Here is a 23,258-nt window from a genome sequence, read left to right as displayed (position 1 = left end):
GACTTGCTCGAACGGTCCGCTGGAAAACCGAAGATCAAGGACACGGCGACGCGGCCCTGCCACGGCAGCTGCCCGTGGACAAACAAATCAGTCTCCAGCGTGCCGCTGTCCAGCAACCTCGAATCTGTAGGGGAGGGGGGGCGGACACGACTCGCGGCAGTATTTTGAATTTGAGTTTTGGCCACATTCTTACATACAGCGCCTTGGCAGTATTTTGAATTTGAGTTTTGGCCACATTCTTACATACAGCGCCTTTAACTTTATTCATAAACCCCTGGACTTTACGGCTCATATATGTCGTCAAGTTTGAAGAAAGAGAATAAACACAATTTGGACAAGAAGAAAGCATTATTGATAGGCGCATGCATGTTTTGGGGTCATTTTAGAATCTTTATGCTAGCTTACATTACTTTTTTTATTGTGCAAATGAACCTTTTCGAAGCATTCCTGTTTGTTAACATTTCTGGTAGCTAGGTATTTAGGAAGCATACACCTATGCCTCTGTGCATTTGCATTTTTGTACTTGCGAGACAGGGAGTCTGAGAGAGACAACAAAGTAAAGAGTTCATCGTGTTGTACGGCTGCCTGGTGTTACTGTAGACAGAGGTGTAAATGGCAAATTGTCACAGGAAACCGCTAAGATGACAACTGGAGCTTCACTTATCTCTCTGCAGCCTTATCAGGCCCTCTGTCAAGTGTCACCTGTCACCCCATGACTGAGACAGGAAGCCGAGCAGAGCAAGCTGTCATAAACATCAATTTGGAATCTTACAAATTTTTTTCTTCTTTTTTTTCTTTTTTTTGGTTGTGGTTTCTCTCTCTGTCTTTTCTCATCTCTCTCCTCTATTTCTTCATCCACCCACACCTACACGCATGGGCCCGCACACACATGTACACTCAAAAAAAAAAAAAAAAAATAAATAAATAAATAAAAAAAAAAAAAGCTTCCATCTTTGAAGGACTACACTCTCCTAATAACAGCTTGGACTGCAGGCTGCTGGACATTTTTTCTCTTTCAGGAAAATTGGGGTATTTTAGCCTGATTTTTTTTTTTTCATCTTTCCCCTTTTCTGTCGCAAAAAAGCTCAAAAGAAGCACGTTCTCTTTAGCGAGAGTACATCACTATGCAATAGGCTGCACACACTCAACCAGGCTTTCACACACGAGCTCTTTGGAGTCATCTATCCTGTCGTAACATCTGATGCACATACAAGATTGAATGGAGTCCGAATGCTGGTGTGTATATTTTAAAAGGTTTCCAAAGAAGATATTTTGACATGCTTAGGTTCGCACTTTGATATCATACAGATTTTTGTCAAAGCTCATTATATAAAGGTAGTTGCTGTCATATCAGATGATGCATCATATTTATTTTTATCTATTTATTTGTAGTTTCTTGGTTCACTTGAGTCAAACACAGCACATGGAGCAACGCAGCCTCTAATGGCTACTAGAGGGGCTTTTTGGCTCTTCGTTATTCGACTAAGTGTGCATTACGACGTCTTCCAACATCATTACAAGTGAATGACTCATTGTTCTATAAGTGGCTTTTGAACTGATAACCATATAGATGACCGTTTAACTTGTGCATACCAACTTTAGGACAATCTGTTGAGATCTCATGCATGCATTGTTAGTGACGTTGAGAAATTTGCTTGGATTTCCCCTTTTCAAATGCTGGCAAACTCGCAGCCTTGTGACTATAATTTAAACATGGCTGAAAAAGTCCCAAACACTTTGGTGTGAGAGGCAATTCAGCTGTCCCTGCAATCCAATTTTTAAACAGCAGTGTATGTCATGAAGATCTAAACCGTCTACTGATGACTGCAAAGGTTGTGTATTTTCTTATGCAATACAAGATTTGGAAGGCATCCAAACACATCCGCGTAAACTGTTAAAAGTAGTAACAGTTGCCGTCTTTTCATGTACCCTTTTCAGACCAACAACCATGACAGATGCTAAAATAGTGCATTCACTTTAGAAGAGGCTGCATATATCTCCACATCTTATTGAGCTTGGAGAACATACGTAAGCCGGCTCTTTGAGCGTGTACAAGTATGAAGATGCCTCATGAGATGAAGAGATTTTGTTTTTCTTTCTCCGGTGCTATGTGTAGGAGCAGGCATAATTTCTATGTTTCAGCGGCGTTGCTAGGACGACCTGGAAAAAATAGGTTGAGATGCGGGCTGCAGATAACAAGGAGGTAGATGAGAAGTGAAGACAGAACAAAAGAGTGCCAGACACACAGAGAGGAGACAGAGAAAGAGAAGAAGGTACGAGCAAAATCTATTTTGCTTCCTGTAATGTGCATGACTCGGGCTGCCAGGGTAAAAGGTGTTTTTCTTTTTTTTTTTGTTCTAAAAGCACACATCACACATCTGGGGCTTTTGCAGAGCATCAACAAGTGTATTATAGCTGCACTGAATCTTATTCCTTATGAGACTTCAAGTCTACTGATGGCATACAGACACAATATGACACCAATATGATTCTTTCACTTTACCTCTTACCATGTTTAAGCTCACTTGCATATGTATAGTTAATAATAATATGATTATATATGAGTGAATAATATACTTCTACATATTGCTACATTCTATAAGTATTAAAATTAATGACAGATGGATTCTTTTTATGAGTACCTGTGTCACAGCCCTGGGATTGTGCATGCTTGCCAGCTTACCGGCACACCTCAGTGGAACAGAGCTTTGATTAATGTTGCTGGTTACTCTTGCTTTCCCTGCTTTGACATTTAAAAAATGTCTGCTGTGAGAGAGGTCTATAAAAAGCTCCAGCACTTTTCAACTCTGTATAAAATTATAATGTATAAACTTTGGCCTTTAGACATCTTACCTGTGTATCCTGCCAGTGCAGCCGCTGGGATGACGGGTTTATCCTTGCTGAGGTCTGAGCGCTCCCTCACATAGTCTTTGAAAGTGCCCTTGGGCTTGTGGCTATGCAAGGCAGTAGGGTAGTCTTCTGAGTCAAAGCTGTCGTACGAAGGTACCCGCTGCAGGCTGCTGAATGAGGACTGGCTGCTCCACGACTGGGTCAATCGGTCGCAGCTCTCGAAACTCTCGATGCTCTCGAAGGAGTCCTGGCCGCCGAGCTTACCTGAGAGGGTAGCAGCAAGAGAAAGAGAGAAATAAAATTGTCACAAAAGGAGCAAACTGTAAATTTTATAGCATATTACATTATTAAAACTCCAACAAAGGTTAAATTTGTATTATGTCTGACTTTCTCACTCTGCTTTTCCTTAAAAAAAAAACTGTTTTAATGTGATACTTCAGTGCATAAGAATGTTAATTGTTATTGCACGTTTGTAGAATCTGACAAAGGAGAAACATTTATAAAAGTGACATAAACAACACCTTAGCAGTAAATTATGTTCCTTCTCACTAAGCTATATTGTGCTGTACGGCGCCACATCTCTCTCCATTTCACACCTCATTTCCCTTTTACAACCACCATTTGGATTTGATTTTAAATGGAAGACAATCTCACAAATTGCCTTGCTATTTTTGGCATTGGGAAAGATAAGAGGAGCCTTTCAATGGCGAGTCATTATCAAATGACAGATAATGTAGCCCCTCGATTGATGCCGAAATCTTCAACTGCTGAAATTGAAGCCACATGTGGACATCAGTTGTGCTGCAAAATACTTTCCCATGTCGAGAGGGCACAACGCAACGCTCGAAAAGCTTGGTATGTGTGATGCATGAGGATTGGACCTCATACCTTGCAGGCAAATGCTTGAAGCACTGGCAGGGAGGCTTACACAGTGTACATGGCACATGCTATTCATTTATACAGCTGGGGATTTGTGAGAAGAAAATCCTAGATTTATGGCTATAAATGTAAACCATGCTGCTAATTCCTCTGTAAACTATCACTGGGAGAGAAAACAAGCCTGCGCATTCAGAAAAGCAAACAGTTTCATGAGAAAACCCCCATGCGCGCTAGCTGACGATGACACCTCTATCTCCTTACCCAGAAGTCGAGGAAAAGAGGCCAACAGCAACAAGAAAGAAAACAAAAACTTTCTTGAAGGTTACACCACTTGAACTGTTTTACATAAAGGACGGGCGGCGAGAAGAGAACACGTTGTGGCTTTGGTTCGTGTATCACACTGACAAAAACAATAGAGTTTTCTTTTTTTTCCCAACCCAGTCTAGAGTGTATGAGGCGGGTTTGCTTAAACCACAAACCAACCAGAGGGCCTGCTTTTCTTCTCTTCTAATACATGCACGCTGATGTGGCATGACAAGATTCTGGTAGCCTCAGCACAATCACACGCACATTGACACCCACACAAGAAGCATTTACATGCACTCACACACGCATGTGGACACATTTATCACAACAGTCAATCCAAACAGACTGTTGATTAAAACAGAAATGCATCACATTCTTCCCTGCAACGCTCTGCTTAAACCTCAGCTATACTCCTCATATCTGGTGTGTGACCCCTCACCTCTGCTAAGGCGTCCCACACACATGTTGTCAGGGGATACCACCTCCTGCTTGACAGTGAAGTAGTCCCCTTGCAGCGGGTTGAGGGGCGTGTCCCGTAGGATGACAGAAGGGTATTCACTCTCATACTTGAGCGTCAGCAGTTCCTCCGAGCTGATGGGATGAAGTGTCTGGTAAGACTCTGTGATGAAGCCGGGCTCTGAGTATTCAGAAGGAGGGACACATTGAGCATGCTCAACACCGTAGCCTGGAGACACAAAGGGAAATGAGTGTGGATAGAAAGCAGAGATGGAAAGCAAGGAGCAAAGCAGAGGAGGAAGATCAATCTTAGGAGAGCAGAGTCATTATCCATCTTGTGCTGAACTGCTGCCCAAATGCTTTGTGTGAATAGCCCGTAACAAAACACAGCTCTGAGTACATGAGATGAGTTTTACATTTGAGGCGAGATTATCGATTAGACATGTACCTAACTTTAGCAAAAACCTACAGTGATTATTCCCTATGATATGCAGTCAACGGACATCTAAATCCAAATGTTGAATTGGAAAAGATCAATTGTTCTCTTTTATTCACAACACTAAACCCCTCCTCTTTTTCCATTCAGATTTCAGGCACACATCTCATGCTATTACACAGAGTGATTGAGTGTGATGAGTACTTACTGACAAAGTAGTCTGAGGTATAACGGGATTCCTGGAAGTTGGAGGTCAGTCCATTGATGGGGTAATGCTTTGCATCCTCTTCATGAAAAATAGATAGAGAACGAGCGTCAGTGACCTCGCCATTGATTTCACGTATCGTGTAACTGCATCCAGCATTATCAAAAATTAATGACATGAGCTAAATTGCGTCTTCCTGTTTGGCTCCTGTTACTATAGCAAATACCAACAGCATTCTAAATAGGTGCGAGCAGTGATGTCACCCAGTGTGGTGAGAGTTCTACCCACATTCTCTGTGTAGGCTTCTAATACTATCTAATGATGCAAAAAAGTATGATAAACAATCAACATGAATGTGGCCTCACCTTTCTGAAGCATTTCTAAATGTTCCCAAAGGATGTCACCCACAAAGTCAGGCGCTAAGTCCAGGAAGCGCTCCTTCCCCATCGCACACAAACTGGCTCCATTCATGCAGAATTTGTCAAAGTCAACATTCTTCAGACTGAACTCGTTCACTGTCCACGTTAGCCACTCAGCCACGTGGTTTTCTGTCCACTGCCTGGGATCTGAAGAGGATCACAATTGTTATATTCACTGTTTCACTGTTCACATTTATACGATGTGTTGAATCCTCCTGTTAAAGTTACATGATGTGTATTCAGACTGAGGTGCTTATACTAAACATGCGCTATGAGCTGCCACACATTCTGTTGTATGCTCCGTTTTCACTGTGAGAAAACTCCTATCTCTGGTTATGCCACCAACTTTCACACTGCCTCTGTGGTAAATATATCTACCCATAGCAAGTCAATCAAAAACAAACAGGGACTCAGCAGTGGATGTAAACAGCTGTGGTAATGACAAGCCCAAACCATGGTTTGCAGATATAGTGCGATTACACAGACAGATACTGCGAGCCCTGCTGCTTCCAAACAGCATGACGAGCCTCTGGTCGGCATCCATTTAAGAAGCTAACTCATTATTTTACTGTCTGTGTCTAGATTCTGTGGATACTGCAGTCAGACAGTCTGCCTGGACTGAAATGTATGTAATGTAAGGCCACTTGTGGAATAACTGGGTGTCTCCCTGTTTTCAGTCCTTCTAAGAGATGCCTTGACTGACTGATCTAAAGCAGTGATCTAATGAGTGTGCATGCCTGACATGTGAGACTGTGAGGTGTTTTCTAGGGCTCATGCTTTCCTGATAAGATTTCCTTTTCCCAATGAAAATGTTAACAGGGGTTAATAAGAATACAAGCAGCTGACAGTCTTACCTTTGGGAATACCCAGCCGCTGCTGTTCCTTCGTGAAGCCACTGAAGGTGGCCTTCAGAGCCTGGGACATCATCTCTTTACTTCCTGGAGTTAGCAAGGGCACATCTCCACACTCCGGATCTGCCGATCACAAATGACAAAGACCATTGATTATGATGCTACTTTGAGAAGTATCAATATCTATTTCATTTGGGATTGCAATTACTAATACGCTAATATTATATACTGCTTTAATTGGTATTGACAACCTGAGCTACGGCAATGCATCCTGTATTGTATTTCATGCTGATAAAGCTTACTGAATGGGAAATTAAATTGAGACAGAGAAGGGGGCGGGAAAGACGGACTTGTGAATGTGGTTCAGTTAGATATTCACACAGACACACACATATGCCCCCTACCCCACATACACACAGGCACACACACACACACACACACACACACACAAACAAAATCAACAGTTGTATCTGACCGTGATCAACAACATGGCTCAACAATTACATCCCGTCTAGACAGTCACTGTCTCCGCATCAGATCCAATCTATTTAAACAGGAGCTGTCACACTGCTGGATCTGAACTGCTTACAAATGGAGGTAACACTGCACGTGCACTACTATTGCATTATGAGACACGTGTGCAGGTTTCACTAACCTGAGTAGCACCCATAGAGTTTCATGCACTGAGTGGGGACGGTTCAGAATATGTCACACATGTGGCTTTCAACTCCTTTTTTGTATGTTTTGTTTTGTTTTTATTACAATTGACTACAGTTTCTGGTATTCCAGGCAGGGTCCTATACGGCAAATCCCACTAGCCTGGCACTCTGCATTAAAATAAACACACAAGTTTATTTGCAAATACTACAAACACTAACCGCTGCCCCACACACACATCCTGGGTGGGAGAGCAGTGCCTGGTGCCCATCAGTGACACCGTGACCCCTGCTAGCCCTCCTACCATGTTGCCCTTACACAGTGGGCCTACTGTCACCGGACCGAGCATGGGGTCAAACATTCTGAGAGGTCAAGGGTCGAGGGATGAGGTGATGATGTCACCGCGGCTGCTGGCGGGTGGCTAGGAGAGTTGGGGGTGGGCTGTCTCAAGGGTCTCAGTCACACACTAGACTTACTGTTCTCTGCTCACAGCCAGTGGGCACCCAGTTCTGAACAGAGCTCCCTTTGATGGCTTTAAACAGTGCCTGATGACTCGCACTGATCTAATTAGACTGACCAAGCTGCAGAAGTGTGGGACGAGGGGGCAAAGCAGGGGAAATGATAAGGGGAGAAGGGGAAAGACCCCGGGGCCACTAACACTAGAATAGACTAAAAACTAATCTGGCCTAGACTCAACAAATGACTTGTAGATCATAAAAAGGGCCCTTATAGGAATCCAATTAACTGACATGCCTTTATCATTCATTCTACAAAGCGCCCACACTCATTTGCACAACAAAGACAGACATATATCATGATCTGTTAGAGTCTGCAGCATGACATAAAAGCATTATCTTATCTAATCAATTTGGGGGGGTAAAGTGCGTGAGGCAAAACTTGAACATCTTGGGGCGTTAAGGTGCACATAAAATCAAGAGTTCAATCGAGCTTTGATTTTTGCAGCCTGTCTTTCCCTTTAGCTCATCCCTCTTGTCTGTCTCCGTTGCGCGTCAATTAAAACCATTAAAAACCAGATCACAAAAGGCATGTCCCGAAGGCAAAACCATGATGAAGGAAAAGTTGTGTCACTCCTCTCACAGCGCCACCATACGTCGGACCCAGATGTTCTGGCATCTCCACTGGCTTGGCGGTTATATCTGCCAGCAGTACACTGGGGCAACATACAGTTCACGCTTGTTTTCACCACTCGCTGACGTCTCGACCTCGTCTGGAATGCACAGCAGCTGTCCCTCCTTCGCCCATGTAACCAATGTCTGTCTGGCTGTTTGTAAAATTAGGTCTCCCAGTTTCTTTTTTCTCTCTTTGGCTCTTGTTTTTCCCTCTCTCTAAAGAAAGAAACCTCACAACCGGCCCAAGACAGAGGACAGACAAGAGCTCTTTGGTTCTTCATGTGATTCAATTAGGCCTGTAATAATATATTGCTCTCTGTTACACTGGTGAACAAACATAAAGTTGTTCATTCAAGTTGGAAGAAGAGGCAAGGTAGAAGAGCTGAGAATAAACACTGTTTTACAGGCTCACATAAGACCTCAGTTTAACTATTGTCAGACGCAGTTCGCACATCAAAATAAACTGTGCAGTTTCACAATGAAAGTAAGACCTGAGCGAGCTGTCTTTGTGTACAAGTTGCCCCTGACAGCAGGGTTGACTAGGCCTCTGCTGAGCTCATTTCTCTTTTAAGTAGTGTTGGTAGTGCAAAAATGTACATGTTGCAAACGGCTGCAAACTGAGATGGGACTGGGGCTCAGACAGTCTGCGCTTTGATGTGAAGGCAGGGGCGAAATGTGGCAGTTTATTTAAGCTGGATCGAGTGGAGTTTGTCTGCACTTTCGAACCGCTTACGCCCCTCCCTCTCCATCGCTTTTATCAACCCGGCCCCAGCCTGCGCTTGCCCACACAGACTTGAATCCACTTTAGCACTAAATCCTCCATCAAAGACATTCAACACCATCGTGCATGAGAACTACCATTAGGCACTCTAAGGAGAGAAATATGTGAACCATGATTATAGAGCAAATTAAAATGTGAACTGCAATTTGTGTGATTTCTATTGTGTTTTATTTTGATTACTCATTTCTCCTATAAAAATGAGTCTGAAGTGGGTTTTTGTTTACCATGTTGCAACAATTCAAAGCACAACAAATATCTTCTAAGTTTAGACTGGCCACAGTGCAACAATCTACAAAGACAAATTGTACTTTCAACAAAACCTTCTTAATAGGATGTTGTTATATCTAGGCACGTTGCTGTGTTGCATTTTTGTGAATTGAAATCTCAAAGACATGAAGCAGAGGGCACAGCCAGGCTGAAAGGCAAACAAAAGACCTAAAAGTGCAATGATAATAGCACAGCCTCCATGGTGAGTGATCCATATGAAAGTTATCTGCGGCAGAGCTAATGTACAGTGTGCATCCATTAGCGAAAGAGAGGCAAGCTTGGATCTAGCCAATCTCTAGTAAATGATGAAGTCCTGATAGGATTTCAATGCCTGCGAGTCCCATTAGATACAGAATGGTCAGTGTGTATTGAGAGTTAGAGCATCCACAAGTCATCACTTTCCACATTAGACGGTGTGGGTCTGTCCGCAAAATGAGTCCCATCCACTTAGTTCACGAAATGTGGGAGTGGGTGTAAATCACAGGCAACATTATGGCATTTCGCTAACAAGAGTAAAAAGAGTGTCTGGGGTGAAAAGTATGAAATGAAACCAATTTCTGCTAATGATGTAGAAGGAACAATAAGTCCATCTATTCTAAGATTTACTGATGAGACTGATGTTTAGTCTGCATGTACAGTAAAAGGTATTGATTAGCCACTCAGCTCTTGTCATGATATGAGTAATGGACAGGCTGCAGAGTGCGACGACCAGATTTCCCCCCCAAGGGATTCTCACTGACAGACTGTGCACCTTCACTGGCCTGCCCCTACGACCAAGCCCCCAACCTTAGATGGAGGTTCTGTTCGGCACCTTAGGCTGTCAAACTGACTCTCACATGAACACACATACACACACATGAACTAAATTAGCAGCCTTCTTCGCCTGTGCGCCAGAGCGTGGGCGTGAAATTGGGATTCTTGCGAGTGGGGCCAAAGTCTATGCGGCTGGAACAAGCAGGGCTGGGCAGGGCAGGGCAGGGGAAGATAACAAGGGAGCATCCCGGGTGGGTGAGGGGTGACTGAGTGGGGGGGGGGTGAGTCACCAGCCTGTAATATGAACCCATCACAGGACAAGAGAACCAGGGGTGGGCACGGCGGGGAGAGAGAGGGAGACAGAAGAATGAATGGGAGGTCTCATAATGCTCCCTCTCTTCTCCTTGTCTCTGGAGTGACATCACAGTGGGATCAGTGCCATCTCCAGCCTCTGGCGGAGACTTGCTTCATTCATAAAGCCTGGGCTGCTGCCTCCTCTCAGAATGATGCAACGATACAAGCAAAGCAGGCAACCAGACCCAACAAATAATGGACAATATGCTTTCCATCATGCGATTGAGCTATAAATAGCCCTATAGAGTTTATCCAGTGAGTGGGTGTGTGTTGGCGTGAGGAAAAGAGAGTCGTCAGTGATTTAAAAAAAATAGGATCACATCAAAAAGGCTATTCAGGGCTGAGCTTTTTAAATGTTAAACACTTTAGGGTCAAATGGTCATTTATTTATATGAGTGTCAAAGAATCATGTCTCCCTTTCTATGCCCCTCTGTGGCAGAGTGTATGGTGGGCTTTATTTAAATCAGCAAAAGAGTCCATTTCCTGTGGCTAAGTTGCCACTTCCTGTGGGAAGTGAGGTGAGCTGTGGGTTCAGGTGAGGGTCATACCCTTTCTGAATATTCCAACATGTATACAGGTACATGTCAGTGGGGTCGTGACACAGTGCAGAGAAAAAGGGAGGAAGTCTTGGCTACTTGCCAAGGGCTTATAATCGTCTCTTTAAGGCAGACCAGTCTACCCACAGCAGACCAGAGGTGACAGTAGTATCTGAGAGAGCCTTTGATGGAGATCCGTATCTGAACCCCTGGTCTGAGAATGCAGGGTCATAAACCCGACTAACATGAAGGGGGCCCATTCAGCACCACGGGGTGATAAAGTGGTGGCTGAGGGCTGCAGTGGAGCAAGAGGAGGAGGACGGGGTGGCAGTCTGGTTTTGAGAGGGCCGCTTGTTCAGCCAGCCGCCCCGCTGTTTAGATTTCCATCCCAATGCCAGGGACCAGGAATAGATGAGTAGGCCTGGCTCAAGCCAAACTGAAGAAGCCAGACCCGACCTAGACCCAAGCCTACTGCAGCACAGGACAGTGTTAACTGCAAGAGATCCAATGCACAAACCAGTACCATCCCATCATCACAGACAACAGTGCTGAAACACTAGTTTTATTCTTAGGTCTCCGCCACTGGCTTCTGGCTGCCCTCCTGAAGCGCAAGCCTGTGGTGGTGTAAAGCAGCTGTACAGGACGAGGCCACTACTGCTGACATCTGTCTTTGGCCATGAAGCTAGAGTTGTCCAGGATCATCACCACCACAGACATACTGGCTACTGAAGCAGACAATAAGTGAGACTAATACCCCATAGCTGCCTTGCCGTCTTTCTTTCCTCCACTCCCTCCATCTCTGAAATCATATTAGCTTGTGATGTAAAAGTGCATTAACTCTACTGTTTATGCCAAAGTCTCAGCGCTTGATATGACATTACCTCCGAGTTTGAAATGATACGCGCCATCGCCAACAGACGCTAAACATATTTTTGCTAAAAGCTTGATGGAAATTCTCTCCTTTCCAGAAGAACGAGGGAAACAGAGACGAGGCGCTTTCAGCAGGATTTGGCTCCATGTTGCTTATTTAACTGCCTACAAGCCTTGTTGCTCTGTGATCTTTAACAGTGAGAAAAGGCCTGTTTTTTTGGGTATGCTTCAAGTATTAATGGTTGAGCAACAGTAATGTATTTCTTACAACAGCCCATTGCACAACTTTCAAGTTCTCTATTACTTTGAGGATAATATTGGGGGAAAAACCCAGCATGCACTAAAGCACTACACAAACAGAAGGGATCTGACAAATCTCACACAACTTGCAGGTTTTCCATGACCTCCATACATGTTAAATATTTATAATGAAAGTACTACTTAGTCCAAAAGGATTTGACTGTCTTGTTTTATCCACCAGTGTTAGGCATGGTGGCGAGAAAAGGGAACTGACAGGCGAGCACAGTACTGGAGAGTGCAGGTGGTGCTAGCTTAGCTGTATCCAGGCTAGCTGCCTCCCAGGCTCCGTCCCTGTTGTAAACACACAGGGGATGCTCTGGGGGAACTGTTTAGGCGTTAAACCAAACACACGACATATCTGACAAACAGTTTACTCTCTGTGTTGCATTTTTTCCACAAAACATTGTGCCTGCCCCATTTTTAGTCCAAACTGATACATTCCACAACCAGGTTCCTGATATAAGTGTGAATTATGTGGCACAGCCACACATTCACGCACACACACCGATGGAATTGTTCGCCATTCAACCGTTCTTTTGTGCAAAGCATACACATGTAGGTCTTGTAGTGGCTGGATTTGATTATATAATCAAACATATAAGCGCTTGTTGCTTGTTTGAAGGCAAGCTATGGGCAACAGATGGATACTTGATAAATAAATTCCCCCCAGACCGCAGTGTTTTCATGTTGCGTGCCTCACATTCCACCTCTGTTTTACAATCGCTAATGTGCTTCTCACAGCTTTCTTGTTTTCCTCTAATGCGACCAAAAATGACTTGTGGTCTGAGTGGCAAAATGGTTTCAGCTCAAGATGATGAATTATCCTTCTATTTTAGGCTCAGCGTAGGCTCCATAGCTAATAGAAGCATAAAACATCAAACATTTGGCAACATCTCCTCCTTCTTTATCTTTTTTAAGATATGGGTGTTGTTTTTCATGACGCTGTGAAGCACCTCAGCTTTGGCTGACTTGGCTGCTTAAAAAAATGTTAACTGCGGTTTGATAACTGGAAAGTTACAACTCAGTGTTTTGCAATAGGAGATGGAAGTGATTTCAAATGCATGCGCATATCATCGCAGATGTGTAAACTCATGATCACCTTGTGTTCTTTATCTGCCTCTCTCAGTTTCTCTTTCTTTCACTCAGGCACACACTCACACAAACATAAGCACGCACAGACAGACCGTGACTCACTCCATCAAAGAATGACTGGACTTCAGGGGATATCGTGCTGCTTCAACTGACAATGTGACTGGTCATGATGAAAGCAGTGACCATATCTTGTAAAATTCCTGCTCAGTGACTCAGAATTTGTCACAGTTACTCTGTAACTATGTGTAGAACAAACATGTTATGGGCAACAAACAGAGCACCTCTAATGAGCATTTCTGTGAAGCCAAAAGATCATTTTCCACCAACACAATGGCATTTCTGAAACTGACTGCTGCCAAAGTCAAGTTCTCATTATGTTCTGAATATGTGGGCCTACAGCAGATGTTGTCAGAAAGGGCAACTCACTTCAATGTGTAAAACATGTAGATACGAGGGAGCTCAGGCTAGGCAGACAATGGAATCCAGCTGCTTCTACTCTCATAGTTAAACTCCAGAGGCAGTCTAAAAACTTACACAGAGTCCCATTCCTCGACCTCCTCCATGGCTGCCAGAACACATGTGCCTCCCATTTGACTGCGTCACTGAGGCCCAGCTCATCATGAGCGCCACTGAGTCGCACCTACACAGCAGAGCCAGCCACCCACGCAAACACACCCTGCTTTATCTTCCTTCGCTTTGGCAGGCCAATCAATCAATACAGGTCTGATGCTGTAGGTCTGATACACACAAAGTCTGCGGCTGTGCCCCATTTGTTCACCTGATTACAAAAGCAGCACGCAACGCATGCTGACTCCAAAAACAGGTGGTGTGCAGCGAACGCAGACAAAACAGAAAACAAGGGAAGAAAATCTGGAACATACACTGAACAAAATGAGTGACATGGCCTCGTTGAGGACAGCTGAACATCCGTGGTGAAAAAAAACCTGCTGCCTTTCAGGACAGTAGACTGATTCTCAAAGCAGGCGTGTTTCTAAACCAGCTCAGTTTCCATCCCATTATAGGAAACACAGCTCCTAAATGTGGAACCATAAAACAGAAACAGCAACAGAGCAAGAGGACAAAAAAAGTTCTAAAGCATTCAGGACAATGTTGAGATGCGTGGGAGGTTGTGGAACCATTTTGAGGCAGCTTCAGGCCAGTTCGGGTTCACAGCCAGACTGGTAATGTAGGCCTGTGGTGGCAGAAACCAGTAAGCGAGCCAAGCAGACGCGCAGTCGGACAGCCAGTGGCGTGTGGTGCAGCAGGCGTCTATTGCCATGACTCAGGGATTACAAGCAAGGAATGACTGGTGATGGGACAAAGTGCACTCCCCAGGAACTCACTACACACCACATCAAGGTGTCGTGAGAGAAACCCATGTGGCTAACAGAGAGACATTGGAAACAGAGGAAGAAAGGGAAAGGAGGGGGAGGAACACTTGAGGAGGAATTGTGCGAGTGGGTGGGTGGATGATTGAAAAAGAGTTGTCTGTTACGAAAAAAGCTTGTTAATGCTTTACTTCCCCAGCCAAGGAACATATTTTCCTTTGTTTTGGTTGTTGGCTTTTTGTGGAATGCAAGTAAAACGAGAAGCTGTTGAAGACTGATCGCGAGGAGAAGTGCTCCAATCATTCTGATCTCTAAATCTTGTTTAGCTTAACAAGGACTATTCTCAACCATCATATCGGCCACACCTTGGAAGGCCTTTCTTCTTCCATCCCTCCAACACCCACCCCCTCTCTCTTACACACACACACCATATGCTTACTATTTAGCAGACTGCTGTATCTGGTGCTAACACGCCTTGCTTTATGACTAAGCTTTATAAGCAAAGATTAAGGCGTGTAGTCACCAGGGAAGCGTCGAGATAGGACCCACGCAGTATAATGGTTTTATGTTTATATGGGCAACACAGCAGATGACAGGCTGAATGAAGGAGCAATGAATGAAATGCCGACCGAACGGAAGGAGGGGGGGTAACTGGATGTAACAAAGTGGCATCACTGAGAAACGCGGGAAAGACAGAAAAACAAGGTCATTGTGGAAACTCACAGCTACTTCACAGGTATCCGCCCAGTCTGATGACATCTCTGACCAGCACAGGGACACCCATTGAGCAAGCTGGTATCAGTTACCTTCTAGGCACAGACATGGCCTGGTAAAACACTAACTAATGACATCTGGGTGTTGAAGAGAACACTGGACTTACTAATCAAATTTTGATCCTGCTAACCATATCGTCCTCAGTTTGACACGGCGCACATCAGATGAAAAAACGGACCGGTCTGCTCTGTTTGGCCCGATTCATTGACAGACCACATCAAGAGAAGCCTGGATCACCCAAACAGTGTTTGCACAGCTGCCAGGCAGCCACGCACATTCAAACATTGGCATATATTACACTGCGCTACTGAAGGAGTGCTGACACAAACACACCGAAGCAAAAACCTGAGGCTTATGTAACACCCTCTGTTCTGACGAATGCTGCCCCTCTCCACACCCTACCAACATGGCAGGCACCTTGGAAAAAAATAAAAAATAAAAAAATCAGTGAAGCTTTTCTAAGAGTCATCCGTGTGGCATGGCCTGTATGCATAGTGCATGTGGCGGCGCTGAAAGGAGATGCCTTATAAGGGCTCTTAAAAGAAGCACCAGGCACGCCAGTTATAACAAACAGCAGAGTTTTTGATCAGATAAAAAGTGAGCCTCCCACTCAAGCTCCCACTATGCCTCTATGCATGCCACCCAGCAGGGCATGCTCACAAACATGCCTGTCAGTCAGTGAACCCTGACACTTCAGGCCTGGTGAACAGTGAGAGAAAGCAAAAGGGGGACGACTCACTCAAGTCCAAAGCGGACAACTCTTTCTATTGTAAATGATTGACGACTCTCAGGAATATTAAATCTATACTTGGGTAACCTCAGAGCAATGTTACATGAGTATACCTTGACACTCAAAAAGAACTTAAGCTACACAAGAGCACTTGCACTTTCATGTATGTATTTCACAATCAAACACCTTCCCGGTTAAGCAATGCTCTCACTATCTTTCAGAGCTCGTTTCTGTGGAACTGACAGTTTTGTTATGGCTACATGACGTCTTCAATAATAAGCTATCATAGTCTGGGTTACATAGAAGTAAGTATGCTGTGTCAGGAATTGACTACTATTACTGAACAGAGGAATAAAAGCTTTGTGGAACTTTAGATGTCTTGTTTGGGTGCACCTCTGACCCTGGCACAGTGTGAGCGTTAAAAGGAATTATCTCCACTGGAGGGAGAGAGATGGAGGACAGGCCTTGGGTAAGCTGAGACCGGCAGCACTTCCATTGCAAAGGAAAACAAACAATATAGCAAGGTGGGTAGAAGCCACTTAAGCCGGTTAGTGGGGTATGTATGTATGTACATTATGTGGTTGCAGGTGTCTGGAGAAAGAAAAAAAAAAAAGACTGTTGTTACCACAATGCCATAAGCTCTGAGCTTGCTTGTGAAAAGCCGAGCAGCCATGCTCATTGGGACAGCTGCTGCTTTCTCAAATCCAACAAATCAACAAATGCATTCTGGCTTTGTATGTAGCACTTGTGTCTGTAAGCAAAGAGTCTGTCGTGGGCCTTTACATGCTTGCAACGCTGAACATCCCTGTTGTGTCTTGTTAAGATCAGGAGCAGCCTTGGACAGTGGTAGTACTCTTATCTCGTAGGCATGGTAATAACAAGGAGTGAACAGAACAGCGTGTCTGTGTGTGTGTGAGAGAGAGAGCGAGGTGGAGAAAAGATGTGTTTGTATGAAGTTGTGAGCTGCTCCTTGGCAGCCTCAGCCTGACCCAAGTGCACCCAAGTAAGGGTAAGCGGGAGCGAGCATTGCGAAACGGTTTTGCAAGATAGCGCTACGCTTTGGCAACTTAACTGCAGCTGTCAGCACTTTTCTTGTGAGTTTGTGAGATGTGTATGAGGGAATCTACGCTCTGCAGGTACTGACAGCGAGGGGAAGGTGGTTAATGTGGTGAGTCACAGCCCCTTAGTGGGTCAACACATGCAATTAGTATCAAATTTCCATGATGCACCAGTGCTGCTTGCTGCTCTAAGAACAGGCTCAACGCCACCTGAGCTGCAAAAGCACAGGGGATTTGTTAATGTGAAAAGCTGCTAAATGCAAATCACCCAAACATGCCACCATGTGTAACACCACTCTGTGCAAAAGCAAAAAAAAAAAAGAAGAAGAAGTGAAACCACACAAACGTTTAAACCCAAACACAGCTCACAGTTGTGGGCTTCCCTGTACGTGCCCTGGACTACCCCTGGAGCAAGCCAAGTCTTCCAGGCAGCAGGGTCAGAGAGGCAAGCCTCAGCACTGCAGATTCATCACCTCAGCCTGCCTCTCCTTCCCTCTGGAAAGTCAGTTTCAACCACCGCAGAAGGGGGGGGTATAGAAGGAGGGGAGGGGAGGGGGAGGTAGAGAGGAGACAGTGGGGTTGGTGGGGAGGGCAGTGATTAGGCACTACTGCCTGTCTCCCATGCCGGCTGGGCAGAGTGCCCTGGCTCTCCCATTATGGCACTGAGTATAGGGTTAGAGATGGGTGTTTAGATGGGAGAGAGGGAGAGATGGAGAAAGATCCCCAGCGAGATCAAAGCAGGAAGAAATCAAAACTACAAAGCATGTACAGATAGTCAATTGAGCAACACACCTCCTGAGCAGAATATGACCAAACTTAACTTACACACAAGTGTGTAAGGGTACATGTCAAAGCAAAGCTGACTTTGTGAAAGTATGCCACTGGAAAACATTATCATGGTGTATGGATTAAACATATATGTTGTGTGACAATTTATTCTGCCTGTCTACTTTTGTGATGTGTCTACAAATATATAAAAAATAACTTTTCCATATTGTACCCTTGTTTCACACACACATCATCATATGTTAATTATGAAGGCACGCCGGTGTGATTCATTCAACAAAAATAAGAAACACACACCGGTTGTATAGACTGTAGCCTCTGGCGTGATTGCAATGTTCTCAAATGTTGCGTGTTGTCCAATATTGAGCAACCACCAGCGTCTTCACACTGAAATACGTTCAGGACGTTGTGTCCCTCTGAGCGCATCTTATTACCGAGAATTCTCACTATCAACATCAACGTAATCTGCCAGCAGCCGGTTGCGTTACAAGGAAACATTGAGGAGTACTGTTAGTCTCGTGTTAACTGTCAAGCGCTCACAGAAGAGTTGTATTACTCACCGTCCATCTTTTCAGCCTTTATGATTGTTAACGTCGGTTTCATATCGACAGCTGCCGTCATGATCATCAGATCAGCGTGTCTTAAAAACGCCGCGTCCCCTCTTTTATTCTAACAGCTCCAAAAAAACACAATATAAGGGAAAATCTTCTCTTCCTTTGGCGCGCCGGTCAATTATTATTTATTACCTCTGCCCTCACACTGAAATGAGATTCAGTTTCTCTCACTCCTAACTTATCTTTTCTCTTTCCCTCTCTCCCTCTCCGGTACATGTACACACACTCCCTCTTTTCCTCGTTCTTTCTTACTCGCTCACACACTCACTCACTTCTTCCTCTCTATCTCTGGCTATGGGCGTTGCATTGCGAAGAGCTGGAGTGCGACGACAGCTGAAGGGGGCGGTGTTTGGGGCTGACTTGCCAGTTGATTCACAATTCAATTACAATGCCCCTAACACACACACACACACACACACACACACACACACTCACACACGCACACACACACACACTCACACACACTACTACCACCTCCCCCGTGTCTCTGTGAGAACCTACCAAGACCCCTTCACGTCATCAGACGCAGTTAGGAGTCTTCATGTTCCCGCAAATTACTCCCGTTTTACTGGGATGAGAAACCCTCTGGAGCTGTGAGAGCTGCTCAGAATCCTGATAAAGAGCTGTAGTAATGCTCAACCATATCACTTTCCAAATATGACAGCAAAAAGTCAACTCAAAAACTCCATCATGCCATCTTTCATGAGAAAAATTAAGCAAGTTTTTAAAATACCATTAAATTATATAACACTCAATGAACTGTACTGAAATGTTAACTACATGGGACAAAAACAGCATGGTGACCATTTTAGGAGCAGTATATTGATTCATAAAGCTAAGAAACGAATTTATCTTTCTTTCAAGGCTGTCTTTAGATCTTAAAATAGCTACATACAGTTTAGCTGTAGTGTATGTGTGCAGAACTGTTCACTAAAAGGGAGCTAAAAGGAGTGTCCGGCCTGTCTGTGTCCTATATTCTGCAGGACCAGGCTCCCTCATAACTTGTAACTCACCCTCATAAACACCTCAGAGTATTTCCTGTTCACCTTGTACTGATCAATAAAAAGCAACATGTCTTTTTCTTTCTTTACACAGTTGCATCAGGTATCAGTGTGTCTTCACAAATAGGTACAAAATTACATGGAAACTATAGATATAGAGTATATGGTTTAAAAATAGTTTAGTTGTGCGGATATAAAATCAATCAAAGTGTGTCTGCTGTCACAAAGACCATCGATGAAAATTCAATTTGAACAGGACAAACTGTCCGTTCTATTTTTCAGTTTGCATTGTTTTTTTCATACTTTTGTACTTTCTTATCTGCAATAATCAGGAACAATGGCCATGCCTGACTGGAAATTGAATCAAGAATTTGTTCTGCCACTGGAAAAGAACAAAGACAAGAGAAAGATTGGGCTTTTTACCCACAGTATGGCTCCACTCGGAGCAAACCACTGCCATTAGGGAACACCTCCCATGGCAACGGAGAGAGTAATAACAGATTATAAAAGTGATTCTCGCACTAGTTCCTCTGGAACCTGCTGCTTTTAAACAAATGCAAGAAAACTGAGCTCCGGCAAGAAGTACTGAAGGGATGGTAAGGTCTTTTGTTCATCAATGAAACAATGTAAATGGTTTTTCTCTAAAGCATTAGCCCTCTTTTCCCATACATCCAACCACATCATGAGCAATCTTGTTAGAGTGAGTCATATGGCGCAACCTACTATGCACATCAATACAATACTTTTGCATGTACTGTACGCATGCATGTATGGAGGCTGGGGAGCCAGGGATATTGATCACACATGGATTTTTCAACCGGTGGTACTTCGCCGGCTCCATTAGCAGCCCCGGATCAGGTTTCATTGGCCTGATAGGAGCCTCGTCTGGGAAGAGTGCTGGTGGGTTCTGCGGTGAGAGGAGTTGCCTCACCAGGGGCAGAGTAGAGGGGGGGGTGATGGAGGAGAAGAATGGAAGGGGGAACAGTACCTCTCACTTCATCTCAGTCACTCAGTCAGTCTCTCTTTGACTGGATGTCTTTGTTTTCTGTTAATGAAGTCCCTCGTATCTGTTCTTAAAAGGACAGCCCGGGTCGCTGGTGCCTGAGGGCAGCCATTAGGGGTTTAATGGTGTTGCTGACTAATATCTGGGCTGGCGTCACTTTGCCCGTTTCAGTTTGGGGTTTTCTTCTGCCAGTCTTTACTTCTTTGTATCCAATATTTTTAGTACTATAATAAAACATTTATTTATGTTTTACTAATTCATTTTATGATAAAAACTGAACTATAAAAGTAAAATTGTACTTGTAAGAGGGCAGTTGTTTCTAGGAAACATGAATATTTCTGTTCTTGTATCTTAGAACACTGTGTTACTGATCTGTCTCTCAGAGCAATGACCATTTCTATTACCCTTACATAGCCTGGTGTGCAATGACCTTGAAGACAAACACATTTTCATGAACAGGACACTGACATGAGGAAAATGGTTTCCATTAGAAAAAACAGAAAGAAATGCTAAACATTCAGTTAATCTTCATCAAGATCTCCATATCAACTGTGGAACTGCTTGTGTCAAAGTTTTGCACAATACAAACCCAACAAAACAACTATTGTTGAAACAAACTACGTCATTTCCTATTTAGACAAAGAGATTGTTAATTGTCTTGCACTCATAAAACAACCACACAGCGTGTGTACCAGTACTCTCGAGGAGATATGTACCAGATCAAACAAGTTTGCCTTCAGTGTCTCTTCTCTTCACGTGGTAAATGCTGTTGCCATGGTTTTGACAGTTAGCTGGCTTCACTCATTTTGCATTGCAGCATAGCACCCCTAGCTAAAGCAGCCTCCCTTCTCCTGCTCGCTGTCTGTGTCTCGCTGGCACATCTGTGTTGTCTGCCCATCTATAATCCCTCGATGTAACCGTTGCACCTGCTACTTTTCACAGAGTTAACTGAAAGGTTATTCGATTTAGAGCAATCCATACAGCTGTCAAGTGATATTTGTCTTTGATGTCGGTGCCCACGCAGCAGGAGCACAAGAGTATTTAGATTTCAACACTATACTTTTCTTTCACATTTACAAACATAAAATCTGAAATGATGACTTGACTACGTATAAAATGTTTCAGACAATGGATGTGGCCTGACAGGTTTGGTATGTTGTGTGAATAGACGGCATTAAGCGTGTAATCAATCAGTCACTCATTTACAGACACTCAAGCGCACGCACAGAGGGGTGATGGACACACACACACACACACACGCACACACAGAGCAGACAGTAAAACAGTGGGGTCCTTGTGGCCTCTGTCTAGCAGCTCAGTCTCAGCTCTATCCGCGGTGAATTCTGTCTGAGGTGCCACAGGCTGGATGCACTCCTGCTGAGATCAGAGGGTTAGCTGGGACAGAAGTGGTGTATCCCTGTGTGTGTGCTCATGCATGTGTACTGTACTTGTGTGCATCTTTCTCTTGCGCCTCGCATTCCGAAGTGTCTTCTGAGACCGCGTGTGTGCGAGTGTGTCAGCGAGTGCATGTGTCTACGCGTGCGCGCTCTGCTAAATTGTGTGCATGTAAGTGCACTGGGAAAGTAGCAGGGCCTCCCTGAACAAAGGCTCAGCTCTTTTCTGAACAATTAGCTTCGCTAAAAAGGACATCTCTTCCTCCATTAGCGGCACCACGTGCCCCCCATCACTCCATTGTGCAGATAATTCAATTATCCCCACCCCCCTCCGAGTCTCTCTGCCTCCCAGACCTCCCTCTTCTCGTCTCGCCCTCCCTCCTCTCTGTTACCACCGTGCTCTCAGATAAAGCTCCACTAGTGCCTGAAGCTGAGGCAAAAATATGCCAGTCTGTGGTTTTAAATTCATCTCTCGTTGAACAAATAAAGTTTATACATTATAGTAAGTAGGAACGCTGGTGATCTGGCTGTGATAATACAGCTGCTGGTTGTTGTAGTTTGTTAATTGTTGAATAAATGTTCTTTATATTAAGTGATAATAGAGAAGGATTTTCCTTTACCTACTATAGGATGGACTCAGTTCTACTATGAATGCACATTACGAGACACAGTAAGAGGTATTCACTCTTACCATTACCGGTGTACACTCATTGTAGTTAACAGTGTGTGAATATTGCTAAGCTCATGATATAAACATTAAACAATAGGAGGTCTCTCTTAGGATTCATTAAAGCGCCACCTTTCCTGATGAGCTGGCATCTGTTGCATCATCAGCCGTCATTGATTGCATGCGTTTCAGAACTGCATGTTCTCCAACTGAAGTGGTTTGTAATTAGTCACCGCACTATCGAGAGGAACTTACCACACTAATACTTCCTAGAAATAAAACTCGTAGAACTCCGGGAAAGGGAAGTTTAACAGTCGGGTATTTGGCTGATGGTTTAAAGCAGAGCGTCTTTGAAAATCTTTAAAAAAGCTAACAAGAGAGTAAGAGGTGTATCTTCAAGGAGGGCACATAGCCAGTAGCTTATAGTGAGGGAAAATATCCAGACATTTCTTAAGGTCAAGTGCATTTATTTCAAAAAACATTTAAATAAATGGCTCATCAAAAGGATAAGTATATTCACCAGAAATCTTTCACTGAGATTGTTTCTTTTTTTAGTTCAGCAAAGCAGCACTTTGAGTTATGGGGTAGAAATTCCAGAGTGACTCTACTGTAAATGCCCGATTTCAATGCACAATGCAACCACTTCTCAGAAGCCTGATGTCGAAACTCAAATAGTTCAGATTTCTAAAAATACTTCAAAACCCACAAATGTACAGTGTAGTAGTAACAGATTACCTCTTTCCGCTGTTTATTGACTAACA

The 23,258-nt window shown here is 44.0% G+C and overlaps 1 protein-coding gene across 4 annotated transcripts in view; it reads right to left on the bottom strand.

Annotated features, from left to right (window-relative positions):
* The window catches only part of ets1 (v-ets avian erythroblastosis virus E26 oncogene homolog 1), a 38,424-nt gene that overhangs the window by 5,818 nt on the left and 9,348 nt on the right, over positions 1-23,258 (bottom strand). For 2 of the 4 annotated variants that reach the window (XM_050065057.1, XM_050065065.1), the window contains exons 4-8: positions 6,406-6,525; positions 5,498-5,698; positions 5,136-5,213; positions 4,475-4,720; positions 2,854-3,114 (exon numbers count right to left, since the gene is read on the bottom strand). In XM_050065057.1, the coding sequence (XP_049921014.1) occupies positions 2,854-3,114; positions 4,475-4,720; positions 5,136-5,213; positions 5,498-5,698; positions 6,406-6,525 (906 nt within the window). Of the gene's footprint in view, positions 1-2,853; positions 3,115-4,474; positions 4,721-5,135; positions 5,214-5,497; positions 5,699-6,405; positions 6,526-18,378; positions 18,732-23,258 lie in introns of those variants that run through there. The other 2 variants (XM_050065086.1, XM_050065076.1) reach the window with 2 other exon arrangements.

This window comes from Epinephelus moara, chromosome 2 (assembly GCF_006386435.1).
Source record: "Epinephelus moara isolate mb chromosome 2, YSFRI_EMoa_1.0, whole genome shotgun sequence".
Taxonomy (NCBI): domain Eukaryota; kingdom Metazoa; phylum Chordata; class Actinopteri; order Perciformes; family Serranidae; genus Epinephelus; species Epinephelus moara.
The sequence above is the reverse complement of the archived record's forward strand: the minus strand, read 5'-3'. Positions and strand labels throughout refer to the sequence as shown.